This window comes from Plasmodium malariae (assembly GCF_900090045.1).
Source record: "Plasmodium malariae genome assembly, chromosome: 13".
NCBI classification, from domain to species: domain Eukaryota; phylum Apicomplexa; class Aconoidasida; order Haemosporida; family Plasmodiidae; genus Plasmodium; species Plasmodium malariae.
This window is the reverse complement of record NC_041787.1, coordinates 2,138,207-2,154,922: the sequence shown is the minus strand read 5'-3', so window position 1 is coordinate 2,154,922 and position 16,716 is coordinate 2,138,207. Positions and strand designations below refer to the sequence as shown.

Sequence of the window (16,716 nt, the reverse complement as noted above, 5' to 3'; positions counted from 1 at the left end):
GGGAGGAGTAACCTTGAAATTAAAGGGATGCCAATGTGCACACGCACTCATATATATATACATGCGTACATGTGTATATATAATATTTCTCGCTTTCGTCTGTTTCCATATGCTACCTTTTTTTTCCAATTGTACATAACAACAATGCTTGAAATGAAGTAAAACTGGTTAAAAACATTTACGTTATGGAAAAAGTGCGCAAATGGAATGAATTCATGTTATATACAAAAATGAAAAAAAAAAAAAAAAAAATTCCTAATGTTTTATAGACTTTCTTTTTTTATTAAATAGAAACAAAATGTAACATAGCTTCTTATCACTTTTCGTCATCTTCTCCCTTTGGCATTTAAAATAAATTAAACTTGTGTAACCACCTTAAATATGCTATTATTGTTGTATTTCATTGTTTCGTGGCTATGAAATATCCACTTGTTAAAGCTGTGTAATTTAACTGTTTGTTAAACAGTAGAAGCCGTAGGAACAATTCCTTTGTATTTTAAGCATCTCTTTTTAAGAAGACAAATAAGAAGATATTCCTTTTCCAGTACCATATCGTTATTTGAATATGCGTATTTACTACCCGTTTCAATACTATATATGTATAAGTGCATATGTACATGTATATATGTATATGTATGCATGGATGTAAACCCATATATACATACATAAATACATTTTGTGGAGCAACACGCTTTCCGCGCTTTTTTCTTAAATTTTAAAAATAGTATTTCAGCGTTCGTCCTTCAGTTTAATTGTTTAAGGCATTTTAGTGAAACTAATGGCATCTACATTATGTTTTCTAGTTTTTTATTTTATTTTTTTGAGGTGTAATATAAAGAAGATTTAAAATAAGTAAAAAGTAAAACCTTTTCCTAACAAAAGATAAAGTTCATTCGCCTGAAAAAAAAAAGAAAAAGAACATTTAAAAATATTTTTTGCTTCATCAGGTCCATATATACATATATGAATATATACGTACATACATACATTCATACATACATACATTCATACATACATACATACATACATACATTCATACATACATACATACATTCATACATACATACATACATTCATACATACATACATACATTCATACATACATACATACATTCATACAATCATACATCCACACGCATGATTATTCCTGTTCACCTCTATTATTAAAAAGGTCAATAACAATGTTCCCTTCAAAAAAAAAAAAAAAAAGGGAAACACTTTCATGCTCTCGCAGGTAAAATTGGGCCCTACAGGAAGAGATCAAATAATGTGTATCCTTAAAGGTATGCACGGCAAATTGTACATGTGCATACGTAAATTTATTTCGTGTAATATTGGATGATAAAAAACAAACAAAGGAACAAACGCGCCGTTAGAAAAAATAGTAAGAAATGGAAAAACTTCGCAAAGTGCAAAAATTTATCCTGTACATGGCCATTCATTGAGTTCATTATATGAATTTAATAATTTTTCCATTCATGTTTTACTCTGTAGCTCAAGTGTTCAACTATTTGAGATAGCCGAGTAAATTTGAGAAAAAAAAGTAATAATAACGCATATAAAAGAGAAGCAGGACGAAAGGAAAAAATGAAAAATGCAGAAGAAAAATAAACAAATAAGAAAAGAAAAGAAAACAATATAGAACATAACAAAACGTAACAGAACAGAGCAAATAATCCGTTTGTCGTACCATACCAACTTCTTACCCCCAGAATGTACAATCCGAATTGAGGACCCTTACACAAGCGTACATGTCTGATGTCGTCTAAAAATGGAAAAGTCGAAAAGGTATATGAAGTTAGCGAATCTGATTGATCGGAATCAGTTCGAGAAATACCGGTTGAAACAAATACTAGATAATATATATAAGGCAAAAATTGTTAATGTAAATAAGATGAAGAATATACCATCACCTATTAGAAAAGAAATGAAACATATATTTGGTGAGAATATTTTAAGTTTAAAACCGATCAAAGAGTATAAACATGATAGAGCATATAAAGTACTATTTGAGTGTAAAGATAAAGAAAAAATAGAAGCAACTTCTTTAGATTTTGGTTCTCATAAATCTTTATGTATATCTAGTCAAATAGGTTGTTCATTTGCTTGTAAATTTTGCGCAACAGGAAAAATAGGAATTAAGAGACAATTAGAATTAGATGAAATAACAGATCAGCTGTTATATTTTCAATCAAAAGAAGTTGATATAAAAAATGTTTCATTTATGGGTATGGGTGAACCATTAGCCAATCCTCATGTTTTTGATTCAATCCATTTTTTTAATAATCATAATTTATTTGCTTTATCAAGTAGAAGAATTAATATTTCAACAGTTGGACTCTTACCTGGTATTAAAAAATTAAATGATCTTTTCCCACAAGTGAATTTATCCTTTTCTTTACATTCTCCTTTTTCTGAAGAAAGAGATAATCTAGTCCCTATAAATAAACTGTTTCCATTTAACGAAGTACTCGAACTATTAGATGATAGAATAGCAAAAACAGGGAGACGGGTATGGGTAAGTTATATACTAATTAAGGATATAAATGATTCAAAAGATCATGCTGAAGCTTTGTGCAACCACATATGTGATAGACCAAGAGCTGTTAGATACCTCTATAATGTTTGTTTAATACCATATAACAAAGGTACTCCACCCCCTCCCCATGCTGCACCTGCCGGTACAGCCGTGGGCATTCCGTAAAATATGCAACCCACCCAACAAATTGTTTCATGGGGGCAAGTATTATTTATGCAGTACTGTGTACATATTTATATATGTGCATATATAGTTATATTGTTGTTTACTTATATGTGCATATATAGTTATGTTGTTGTATACTTATATGTGCATATATTCATGTAGTTGTATACTAATGTGTGCATATATTTATGTGGTTATATACTTATGTGTTCTTGTTCATATTTCTCTACCATTTCATAACCCCTTTTAGCGAAGAATGTTGATGAAAATTTCCATAGAGTAATCGAAGAAGAAAAAATTCATCAGTTTGAAGTAATGCAAAAAATTCTTCTTTTGTCCTTTTTTTTTATTTGCGTTTCTACTTTTTTCGTAGTATTTTTTGTTCTATTTTTTTTTTTTTTTTTTTTACAGAAAATATTAAGAAAACATGGAATATCCTTTTTCTACAGGTTTGTACAAAAAAGAAAATATAATAACAAATTCGCATGTACGTAATTCGGTTGTTTGCTTGCCTCTACACTGATTAAATTTCCTTAATGTCGCTTTTAAAAATATGTACATTGTTTTAAATATTCTTAAGCTCAAAAAAGTTTTATTATATTACATTGTGTTATATTGTATCACATTGTTTCATATTGTATTATATTTTATTTTATTATTATTTTTTTGTTGCTATATCCACACTGCTCTTTGTTCACTCAAATATACGGAAGCATAAACTTAACCGTAAACATAAGCTTCAAACGTATAATAATATACTGCATGTTGCTTAAAAAATGTTTGAAACTGTTCGTATTATACATAGCTAGATATACATACATGAATAAGTCATATATATAGGCACGTACATGTATGTATAACCTTTTTTTGAAATTGAAACCTACGGTTTACTTGCATGTTTTATTTTTCTTGTGTGCAGAAATTCTTTTGGGCATTCAATTGATGCGGCATGTGGTCAATTATACGCAGGTAATACACCTATATAATTATGAGCATATGTGTGTATAAGTAATTTTCCATTTATTACTAACTGTAACCATAGGAGATTGCATATAAACAGAATAAAAAAAAAAAAAAAAAAAAAATTGGTATTTCTTTCTTTTTTTTTTTTCACCTATTAGTATTCCTACACTAATGTTATATTTCTTCCCACAATTTTTTCAGATTACGAGCCGAAAAAGAAGAAGGAGAATATTGAAGATGGAAAAATGTCCTTATTAGAACAATAAATAATTTTTACAAAATTTTAGCATAGAGAACGTGCAAATTAATTGTACATAAATACGAAAATGATACGTTTACGCAGAGTCATTCTTTTTATGAGCTCCCATAACCTCTATGCTTTTTTCACCATATTGCAACGTGCATATAGATATACAGAATACCCCTATTTTCTGGGATTTTATTCAATCATTTTAAATTTCCCATGTGTTTATTCGCCCTTTTTTAAATCATTTAATTTGATTTTAATGTACACATAATATACCTGGAATTTTGAACATTTTTATTACCTTTTTTTATTTTCCTTTTTTATTTTCCTTTTTTATTTTCTTTTTTTATTACCCTCTGCTATTTTCCATTATTATTTCTCTTTTTTATTTCCCATTTTTATTTCCCATTTTTATTTCCCATTTTTTTGGAACCAATTTTTTGTCCCCTTTTGAAAAATTTCAAAAGACAATGTGCATAAAAATGCGATGTATCTACACCAATTTTTTTTTTATTTTGCTCCATATGTAATACCACAGATGTTTGTGGTATATCCTTTTAATTAGATTCCTCATTCTGCTCATTTGTGGAATTAAGCACATGTATGTATGTGCGTGTGTATGTGTATATGTATATGTATGTGAGTCCATATACCATTGAGCGTGTATACCCGCGGTACGCGCGTGAAATATCCGTATAATTTTTTCCCTTCAGCCCAAGTCTAAATAAAAGTTTTGCGAAAAATATCCTTTTGTTGAATATACATATATATATATGTGTGTGTGTATGTATTTTTAGTTATATATATCGAATATATTAACAAAAAGATTAACAAACAAATAAATATACAAATACTTAAATTAGTATATTCTGCCTTCACTTAACCAAAGCAACACATCCTATGATATATACAGTCCCAAAGAATAAAGCAAAAAAAAAAAAAAAAAGACTGAATTCATTTTCAACACACGTAGACAATAACTTACCATTCTGAGGGGGAAATTTAACAAAAATATATAGTATTTCCATGTCCTATTGAAAGTGTCAATGCAATAACGAAAGAAGCTCGTAAAAAAGAAAAAAAAAGAAAAAACTAAAGAACGAAAGAAAGAAAAAATAGAAGCATATACATTGTAAAACGTAATTTACTTAAGTTTTTTCCTCTTTTTTTTTTTTTTCTTTTCAGAGCCCCCCTATTCTATGTTACTGTTGTAAATACTCACTTTTTTTGTCAAATATATAGTTACCCTCTTTTTTTTTTTTTTTTTTTTTTTCTAGCCGTATTTTTATTTGAAAAATTGGCTGATAAGACGCGAAATACCGCAGCGGTGTCGCAGCAGTACACATACATATAAACGTATATACTCATACACACACAACACATACACATACCCCAATACATATCCACACACGCATACCCTTACACATACCCCAATACATATCCACACACGCATACCCTTACACATACCCCAATACATATCCACACACGCATACCCTTACACATACCCCAATACATATCCACACACACATACCCTTACACATACCCCCATATATATCCACACACACATACCCTTACACATACCCCCATATATATCCCCCCACCCATACTCTGCACATATATGTGCAATCCAATACATGCGTGTGCGCGCGTACAATGATTCAATCCAAATGCATAATCCATCTTCTCCTCCTGCACTTGTTCCTCTTGAGACTACACGGCAAAGAGTGGTGCAAAGCAAAATTTGAATATGGGAAATCTGATTATGCAGAGTGCATAAACGAAAATGATAGTATTGCCAAGTACATGATTGAGACCACACCTGTGATATCAAGTGGACTTGATCTATACAGTAATGTTTCTATAATTCTTTCAAATGGATATGGGTTAAAAACAAAAGAAATAATTATTGGAAATGAAAACGAAGGATTGTTAAGTAAAATATTTTCAGTCAAAACAGACATTGGGAATCCTGAACATGTACATGTAAAACTGAATTCACAAAATAAGAAATGGAAATGTAAAAAAATAACAGTATGGAAAGATTTCAAATTTTGGAATTTTGACTGTATCGGATCATTAGATGATAATCAGCAAGAAGCTACATACTACTTATCAGGAAATAAATTATATACAGCTTATGTTCAAACTGGAAAAGATATGGAAGCAGGTACTACAGGTACTATAGAAATAATACTACTAGGTAGCAATAAAAGAAGCAATACAAAAGTGTTACACGAAGGATTTAACGCAGGTGGACTAAAAAAAATAAAATTTCAAGCATCAGATGTAGGGAATTTAGAGGATATCATTTTAACCAATAATGCGAACAATGACCCATGGTACTGTGATTTTGTTAAAATAAAAACTGATAACAAAATATATGTGTTCAATGTAAAAAGCTGGATTGGTCATCCATATGATAGCAATGTGAAAGTAAATATAAAAAGCGATAATATTGATGGAAATGCAAAAGATATAGATTGTCATATCCGAGGGAATGATTTAATAAATACTAACAACTTACCAAAATTATTAGAAAGTAAGGTACAGATATTTAAAGTGAGATGCCCTCAGAATTGTCAGAGTTCAGAATTTGCATCTATAGAAGGTTCTTCTATCCATCCATCTTCTAGTTCTATATGTGCATCTGCTATTCATGATGGATCCTTAACTCCAAGTGGAGGGGAAGTTATAGTCACAGTAGCAAAAGATATGAAACATTATTATGCACTGGATGAAAAATATAATGAGTTATCTGCCATTGATTTTAGTACCAAAGCAGATGAAAAGAATTTTTCTTTTTATACATATCATTTAGATTCAATAGATGATATAAAGAGTAATGTTAGGATAGTCGACTCTTTTGGAAAATTATCCTCACTAGGTAGACTAGAAATAAGAATAAAGAATAAATGGGGAACGGTTTGTAAAAAAGGACCTAATTATACATTCAATGATGATACAGCAAAAAGAGCATGTAAAGATTTAGGTTTTCCTAACGGAATATGTATTAAAGAAAATTGTGCTAACATAAATGGACAACATTACTGTGCAGGTTATGGATATCCTTTTAGTGCTGCTGGTATGTTATGTTCAGGAAATGAAAAAAATTTACTTAAATGTAATGGAGATGATTCTTCCCATTGTGTAGATCATCATGATGATGTCATTGTTCAATGTTTACATTATTCAAGCAATGACTTAGTTCATGATGGTACTATAAGACTTATTGATATAACTGGTGCACCATCTAATAATGGAGTAGGAAGATTACAAATATATTATAATGGATCATATGGTTCAGTTTGCTCAGAAGGATGGACAAAGGAATCAGAAAAAATTGCTTGTCAAGAATTAGGTTATACAGGGCTAAAAGGAAATGGTTTTTCTACTCACTTATGCTCAAGCATATCTGGTGAGAATTTGTGTGGAAATGATACTGAAAAGATTAATGCAATAAATTTTAAGTGCAAAGGAGATGAAAAGTTTTTAAAAAATTGTCCTCATGAAACACATGAAGATATTTATTGTTCTCATGAAGAAGATATTGTTATTGGTTGCTCAGGAGAAGGAGGAGATTCCTCTGGATTTGGAATCGCACGACAAAGGAAAAACCAAATGACTTTAGAGAAGAAAAATTTCCCTCCTAAAATTGAATTAACATGTTTTGATAAAATAGTGTCAAAAGCAGATCTAAGTAATGCAAATGTAGGAGATGTTTTTTTAGTTACTTGTCCTGAAAAATGTGATGAAGAAATAGGAGTAGTAAAAGGTACATTTTTATATACCTTTGATTCTCATATATGTAAAGCAGCAATCCATGCTGGGGTAATATCTAACAATGTAGCAGAGGATCTTGTTCTTATCATTGGACATATGCATAAAAATTTTATAAGAACAAAAAGAAATAATATTGAATCTCATGAATTTAATGGTATTTCTAAAAGTTTTAGTCTTAGTATACCAACAACATATCTCTTAAGGGAAGAAAGAAGAAGCAATGCAAAATTAGATGAAGATGATCTATTAAAAAAGGAAGAAGATTTTTCTTATCAGCATATATTTGATAAACAATCTAAAAATTTAGTAACATCTATATCTGTTCAACCTACATTTCAGTGGATTGCACCCACAGGTTTTCTTGGATTTAATGGAAAAGAAAATGATTTTATAAATTGTAATAATTTACCTAATGAAAAATATATTAAAAGTTTATCTAATTTTTCTTTTATCATTTACTTCACACTTAGTGGAGGAGAAGGTACATGGAGAACACTTTTATCTCACAGTTTATGTGAAGGAATTTCTATCTCCATTGATGAACAAAATGAGTTAGTAGTCGAACAGAATTGTAACCCACATTTGATCAAGACTAAATTTATACCTAAATTTGGACATACATATCACTTAGCTGTTATATATAACAAGACAACTAAAACTATAGCTTTATATATCAACGCGAAACAAGCTATTCTTGAGAAAGACAAATATAATTTTACACTTAATGGTAATATTACCATTGGAAGGTCTAACCAATCCGCATCGGATTACTTCATTGGGAATATTCATCTAATTGAAGTATACAAATATGTCCTATCAGAGGATGAAATTAAAGAGTCTTTAAGTTCTGTTTTGTCATTAGATTATGTACATATAAATACAGAAGACAACATAGGGAGAAGAATGAAAAAAAAAAATAATAATAATAATAAAGGACTAAGGAAAACAGTAGATGGAAGAGAATGTATCACACCATGTAAATCCAAAAGTGTCATAAATAAAGATGTACAAGTAAATGTAGAAAAAATTAATTTAAAATGTGAAAATGATTTAATATCTGAACAATTCAATGGGAAAATAGGATCTCAGTTCTTAGTTAACTGTGTAGATAATTGTATTAAATCAAAATATATAATAAAAGGAAGTAACAACTACTATACTCCAGATTCATCTATATGTAAAGCAGCAATACATGCAGGGGTATATATACCGAACAAGAAAAATAATCTAAATGGACCATTTATTATCAGAATTGTTGAAGGATTATTAGAATATAAAACATCTAGAGGACATTTTGGAATTGTTAGTAAATCAGAAAAACAATCACAATTAAGATCCTTTTCATTATTTTCAGAAATTGAAGATAATATATTTACTTGTTCAACAAATGCTCAATTTTTACTAAATTTATCTGTTGGTGAGACAAGATTAATTATTTGTCCATCCGACTGTGATACCACTAGTGATAAAGTATTTGGTACAAATGTATATAGCCCTTTATCTTCTCTTTGTAAAGCAGCTATACACTCGGGTATTTTAACAAATAAAGGTGGTCAGGTACATATTATTGTCGGATCCAGTCAGACAGAATTTAAAGGATCCAAGCAAAATAACATTGAATCCTATCCATCTGAAAAGCAAAATCGTTCTTTCACTTTTTCCAAGAACATTGAGTAACGCCTTTTTGTGTTTCCTCGTATAGCCACGTGCGTAGAAGCGTGCACGTACATTCACGCAAAAGCAGCTACATATATATATATGTATTTATATACATATGTATACATATATACACATACATACACCCATATATGCACACATACATACATACATACATACATACACACACATATACACACATATATACACATATATACCCATTTATATACACATACGTACACATATATACCCATTTATATAAACATACGTACACATACCCATACGTTCATATACCCGTGTGTGCATATATTTCGAAGGCCGCTATATTCCTTCAATTTTGCCCCCTCATACTATTCACCTTTGCATACATTCATACCCCGTTCATTATGGTACTGATTTTAAATTTATAAAACGATTTTTCTCATTTTTTCACTACATTTTCTCTAAACTATCAACCTTTTATCTTGTTCTTTCGGTGCACTATATTAATACGTTTGTGCCTTGAAGGACTAATTATATAAGTGCAATAAAAATAAATGCATACCTATGCATATAAGGTATTTCCATTCAACGGGCTTTTAAAATTACCGATTTTAAAAAAGGAGAAAAAAATAAAAAAATAAAAAAAGGAAAAGAAGCAAGATAAAATAATATATCGTAAAAGATCATACCAAAAGAAAGCTAACACGAAACATGTGTCGAAATACGCTTTTAATTTTGCTGCAAGTCTCGGGTAATATTTTTATTTTGTTTTTTCTTTTTCGTTTTTTCGTTTTCGTTTTTTCTTTTTCGTTTTTTCGTTTTTTTTTTCTTTCTCTTTTATAAGGAATCAAACAACTTCAAGATGGGAAAATGTAACAAATGAGAATGTGCAAGGAAAAATATCTTAAAAAAATTTCATATTTACTTTATAAATATTGTTGTAAGAATAAATTATAATTTTTCTTTTTCATTATCTTTGTCGTATGGGAACACAACGACAGCATGAACATCTATTTCTTTTTTTCTTTTTTTTTTTTTTTCGTTTGGGGAAGGTGGGTGATTTCGAGGGAATATAAATTAAGTCGTTGTTTCATAATATAACGCAATCTCTATTCTTATTGTTTAAAGAAAAATGTTACAATTATTTTGTTTCTTCCTTTATATATATATATATACGATATATATCAAAAAATTTTGTTCTTTTCTGACCCATCGAATGCGAGCGTTGACTGCAATATGTAATGTACGCGCATAGGCATATGTATACTTATATATACATGTATGCTTATAATAAATGTACATACACTAATACTTCTTTATATGGAAACATTTCCCATTTGATGCAAATAAAATTTTTTTATAAAAGTTTACCTTCATGGCGGATATTATAAAATAAACTAAAATTGGGGGGTCAACATAATTTCAAATTTTTCCAGAGAGAGAAATTTTACAATAGTTATACGATGTGGGATACGTCTTTAAAAATTATTAATACATATATACATATTAAAATGTAAACAAAACAAGTATGTAGAATTGATAATTAAAACATAAAAGGTGCTTAACGTTCATGTGAAATGTATATATACGTGTACATTTTTTTTTTTTTTTTTTTTGCTTTACTAAATAAAAAAAAAAAGTTGCAAATCTTTTTTGCTTCTCCGCTTCAACATATTTTTGCAGCTCATTAAATTATATATGATATGTATAGTTATGAATATACATGTATATATTATTGTATGTATATAATAGCATAAATAAATCAGAAACGCTAAGATTCATTTGAAAAAAAAAAAAAAAATAAATAAATAAACTAATTAAGAAAAATTAATATTTTCAATAAGCACAAAGTTAAAAAAAAAAAATATAGAACATATTCTGAATGTAAAAGGCGATTTGTATTTTTCGTAGCTGTTCAGTAAAGTACAATAATAAACGAAAATATTTTTTAAAAGAATAAAATAATGTAACATAAACAAAAAATAATATAGGCTATAGGCACATTAATCATATTTTCATATAATTTTTTTTTTTTTTTTTGCATCCCTACAACAGCATAAATATATAAATAAATAAAAATATATATATATATATATATATATATATAAGCACTAAATGCAAATGGTTAATTACCTCTTACGTTGAAGACGTTTTGTGCATAATACTATTTAATAAGAAAAAGAGCTGTGGTTCAGTTTTACAAAATAATTTGCAGTTGTAAATTTTTATCCAGCTCATTACATCTTATTAACAGTTAAGGCAAAATGACAGGTATTTTAAAAAATTAAAAATAACAAAATAATGGGAATATATATATAAGGCTATATTTTTATTTCCTTTTTTTTCGTAATTTTACCTCATCGTATTTATCTTTATGTATTCTAAGATATTCCACATGTAAATTCCCCATATATATGTACATATGTGTATATATCTATATATCTTGTTTATGTTTGATCATAATTTTTGCTTGTTATTGGAACAGTTGTAAAGCTTTGTGCATTTTATCTTCTTCGCAAATTTTCCGTAAAATGGTCATCAGTTTATATGTAGATTTGCACATCTGAATATGTACGCATTTACCTCCCCCTATATATTTATTCTCATATGTGCCCCCATATATGTTCATCTGTACCCATAACACATCCATTTACATCTACACCCATATACACCCAATTATTCACTTTCATATTCTATGGCTTCTTTTCCCCATTTTAGACTCGTTTAGGGGTGGATCGGGTAATTTTAGGAGAGGAAATAATAACAACAATAATAACTCCGTGCGTAAGGGAAATACTTGGAAAGGGTCCAATGGAGGAAGAGGTGGAAGGGGCGGAGGTGGAAGAGGAGGGGGAGGAAGAGGAGGTGGAGGAAGAGGAGGAGGTGGAAGAGGAGGAGGTGGAAGAGGAGGAGGTAAGGATGGAAAAAGAGATAAAAAAAATTTTAAAAGAGATAATAAATCAGGAAAAGTAATAGTAATACCACATAGGTTCCCAGGAGTTTATTTAATAAAAGGGAAATCAGATATACTAGTTACAAGAAATTTAGTTCCTGGTGAAAGTGTATATGGGGAAAAAAGGTTCGAAGTATTGAATGAAAATGAAAAAATAGAATATAGAGTTTGGAATCCATTTCGTTCAAAATTGGGAGCATGCTTAATGGGGGGAGTATGCAATATGCCTATAAAACCAGGATGTAAAGTATTATATTTAGGAGCAGCTAATGGTACTTCAGTTTCACATGTGTCTGATATGGTTGGAGATGAAGGAGTTGTTTATGCTATAGAATTTTCCCATAGATCTGGTAGAGACTTAACAAACATGTCCAAAAAAAGATCAAATATTGTACCTATAGTTGAAGATGCTAGGCAGCCAATCAAATATAGAATGCTAGTTGATATGGTTGATGTTGTCTTTGCCGATGTGGCACAGCCAGATCAAGCACGTATTGTTGCTATGAATGCTCATATGTTTTTAAAAACAGGAGGATGGTTTATTATTTCTATTAAAGCTAATTGTGTGGATTCTACTGTGAAACCTGAAGTTGTCTTTGCCTCTGAAATGGAAAAATTAAAAAAAGAGAGTTGCAAACCTAAAGAAAAGCTAACATTAGAGCCTTTTCATCGTCACCATGCCATAGTTCTCGGTATGTATAGATAAAGGAAAGAGAAACAAGAAAGGTAGAAAAAAAAATAAGAACAAAAATGAACGAGAAAAAAAAATAAGAACCAAAACGAACGAGAAAAAAAAATAAGAACCAAAACGAACGAGAAAAAAAAACAAAAATAAAAAATAAAAAAGAGTTACATACATTCCAGTATTTTATGCTCAACTTATGCAGAGTTTGTGGATAGTAAAGCTTTAATTACATACATTATTTACATATCATCATTATATGCTTTCCTATGGTAGAATAGTTAAACTACATTTTAAGGTAGCTTAATAAGAGAAGCAATTAAAAATTAAAGAAGTTTAATTAAAATTCTTTTCTTAATCATAACTCGTACAATAAAATAATGTAAAATGTATTTTATCCTTAGTGATAAACACATATTTTATTTATAAGTCTTAGTTCTCATCAATCTTTACCTTCATTTATATATAAAAACATATATATTATACACATGTGTACATGTACATATATACAGATTATCGCTCCTTTTTGCTTCAATTTGTTTTTGGTATTATATCAATATATGTATCCTATTTATTTTTGCAAATATTTAAAACATTTTTATGTACGGTTTAATTATTTTCATGTGTGGTTTATGTAAATAATTTTTAGTTATTCATAATTTTTCCCCCCCCCTATTTTGCACTAATAATTTAAAAATAACTATCATTTTGGATACTATCCTTAGAACATTTAAAAAATTTTGATCATATTAACATGGCAAATATATATATATATATATTTTTATTTAAGAACGTCGAATTATAATTCTCGAAAAGAAAAAATTTGTCTAACACAATCTAATGTAACAATCATATAAATATTTCAGATCAGAGATTTATTTTATTTTTTTTTTTTTTTTGCATAAGAATCAAAATAAGTTCTAACAAAACTGATATATTAAATGCAACTATAAATTGAAAATTTACAAATTAAGCAAAAAAAGAAAAGTTAAAATGTCAAAAATGATATAACATATAAAATTAAAATAACAAACAAAATTTTATTTTTTTATAATTAATAATGGGTAAAAGAAGGATATATCAAGCATATAAAAAATGTGTATGGTATATTTTTTCATAAAGAATTAAAATGTGTTTATTTTAAAACGATTTCCCAATTATACTCTATGACTGTAAAATTCGTCATTATGTATATATGGTTATATTATGTACATACAGATTTATATACATATATTTATATATACATGCACATAAAAATTGTAGTCGGTTTATTTTCTTTTAATTATGGAAGTGCGTCATTAAGGATTATAATATGCTTATTAAATTTTCCTCACGTTTTTATTAAATTACAATATCATTTTCTTCATATCTTATAATGCGATATTTGAAAACATATTCATATAATCTGTGGAACATCTATTTTTAAATGTAATTAATTTTACTATACTACTGCGTATAATATTTTTCTGCAATTCTGCACTGTTTCTGCATATTTCCTACATTTTTTATATATTTTTTCAGCACTTTTTCCTTACCTGTTCATAAATTTTTTATAAACTTATTCGATATAACCGAGGAAGTTATTAATACTAACATGATAAAAATAATAACTAATGAAATTCTGCAACACCAGGTGGTGTGTGAATGCTTTCTCATTACTTTTTTAATTTCTACATTTATTTCTTTAACATTATCTTGTGTTTTATCTGTCTGATCTTGTAAATTTAAAATTATTTCGTTCTGTTCTTCAGCTTTTTGTGTTATAAAATCGGCATTCGCTCCTATTATGTCGATAACTTCACCTATTTTTAAGATCTCTTCATTAAATTTTTCATCTCTTTTCTTCCATCTGTTTATTATAATTAAATCATCTTCTTCATGCTTGATATTACTAGTTTCTTTTCCTAAAAAAGGATAAAATTTACAATTGAATTATAATAAAAAAAAAAAAAAAAAAAAAAAAAAAAGAAAAAGAAAAATGGAAAACCAAAACAAAAATAAAAAAAACAAAAAACAAAAAGCAAAAACGTATTACACATTTAAAAATGACTAACACAAAATAAGATACGTATATATAAATTATACAGAACAAATGGGGATCATTCATAAACGTGAAAGTATACATGTAAGCACAAAACAAGAAAAAAAAAAAATTTTTTAACTTACTATCAATTTGTGGCTTGTTTTTAAAATCATCAAAATTTATTGCACAGGTTTCTTTAATGTGATCAAAATTACTTAATTTTTTACATTCGTAAATTTGCTTTTTTAATAAATCGCAAGACTGGCTTTTATCCAGTAGTTCTTCTTTGCTAAACAAATACTTTTGCTTTAATTGTTTCGTTAATATTTCTTCTAATTTTATAAAATATGTGTCTAAGTTCTTTATGTTATTATATATAATATTACCTCTTTTTATTACTTCGATATTATTCCCATGAATATTTTGAATACTTTCCTTTTCTCTTATGTATTTTCGTGTTTCATCCAGTACATTTAAAATATGGATTTTCAAATCATTAAACGGATCTACATTTTTCTTTACAATGTCTATTTTTTCATCTGTTACTTCAGTTTTACTTTTCAAATCTTCCAATTTGTTCTTTATATTTTCTAAATCTCTATTGTTATTTTTCCCTCTATCATATTTCTTTTTCTTAATCATTCTTCTACACACTAATGCAACGTTTTTTTCTTTTTTTTCTTTCTTAAAAATATATATATTTATATAAATATATATTTAAAAAAAAAAAAAAAGAATAAAAACGTCTTATTTTAAAAAAAAAAAAAAATCACAGCATATTTATTTTAAATGTTATATTTGAAAAAACAAAATAACATACAAACAACTAATGAAATATAAAGTATTTTCCTTCATCATAAAAGTATGATTGGTCGCCATAAAATATAATCTATATAAAATTGTAAAATGAAACTAAAAAAAAAAAAAAAATACTGTAGCTGGACCAAATGACAATTGCTACTTAAATATGTATACGTAAATTAATATTTATATATATGTATGGATATTTATATATATGTATGGATATTTATATATATGTATGGATATTTATATATATGTATGGATATTTAAATATAAGTATGGATATTTATATATATTTATGGATATTTATATATATGTCTTGATGCTTATATTGATTGTTTATATATTTATGTATATGTACGGATATTTATATGCATGTATATTTATGTATATATATATATATATATATATAGATAAGCAAATATATGCACAAATACATAATTATATATAAATATCCAAGGAAATATAAATTTACATAAAAATACACAAATAATTAATAACAAATAAATTTAAAATGAAAAATGAAAAAAAAAAAGCAATGTAAAAAATGAAAAGATTTAAAAAGGGGGGAAATCAATGAATATTATATCAAAAAAAAAAAAAAAATTTCGCTTCATCCTATGTATATATTAATATACATTTATAAATATTTATATATATACAATAATGTACACGCTGGAGGCTCTTTATAAAAATATAAATATAAAAACAAAATAAAGGAAAAATTTACACTCCTCAGGAACAGTCTTTCGTACATATGCATTTAACTTAAAGCAGTATATATATGAAGGCATTTCTTTTACCTTTTTTTTTTTTTTTTTACTACATACATTTTTATTATTTTGTAAAATATGCAAGTTTACGTATAAATTATTAATTCAGTCAAATTGTATATAGAAGTTTTCCTTAGTATATATATAACAAA

At 27.6% G+C, this 16,716-nt stretch overlaps 4 protein-coding genes across 4 annotated transcripts; 3 read left to right on the top strand and 1 right to left on the bottom strand.

The window, feature by feature from the left end:
• Positions 1–1,771: 1,771 nt before the first annotated feature.
• Positions 1,772–3,933, top strand: PmUG01_13051300 (radical SAM protein, putative; the record flags this gene model as incomplete). Its single annotated transcript, XM_029007517.1, has 5 exons — positions 1,772–2,648; positions 2,955–3,016; positions 3,116–3,153; positions 3,624–3,673; positions 3,869–3,933. 5 exons carry the CDS (start codon positions 1,772–1,774, stop codon positions 3,931–3,933), a joined length of 1,092 nt encoding a protein of 363 aa, XP_028863898.1.
• A 1,634-nt stretch (positions 3,934–5,567) lies between these two features.
• Positions 5,568–9,371, top strand: PmUG01_13051200 (LCCL domain-containing protein, putative; the record flags this gene model as incomplete). Its single annotated transcript, XM_029007516.1, has 1 exon — positions 5,568–9,371. One exon carries the CDS (start codon positions 5,568–5,570, stop codon positions 9,369–9,371), a length of 3,804 nt encoding a protein of 1,267 aa, XP_028863897.1.
• Positions 9,372–11,596: 2,225 nt separating this feature from the next.
• NOP1 (rRNA 2'-O-methyltransferase fibrillarin, putative) lies at positions 11,597–12,991 on the top strand (the record flags this gene model as incomplete). Its single annotated transcript, XM_029007515.1, has 2 exons — positions 11,597–11,603; positions 12,051–12,991. 2 exons carry the CDS (start codon positions 11,597–11,599, stop codon positions 12,989–12,991), a joined length of 948 nt encoding a protein of 315 aa, XP_028863896.1.
• A 1,515-nt stretch (positions 12,992–14,506) lies between these two features.
• Positions 14,507–15,632, bottom strand: PmUG01_13051000 (conserved Plasmodium protein, unknown function; the record flags this gene model as incomplete). Its single annotated transcript, XM_029007514.1, has 2 exons — positions 14,507–14,871; positions 15,134–15,632. The coding sequence occupies 2 exons, from the start codon at positions 15,630–15,632 to the stop codon at positions 14,507–14,509; spliced, it is 864 nt and encodes a 287-aa protein (XP_028863895.1).
• Positions 15,633–16,716: the final 1,084 nt, after the last annotated feature.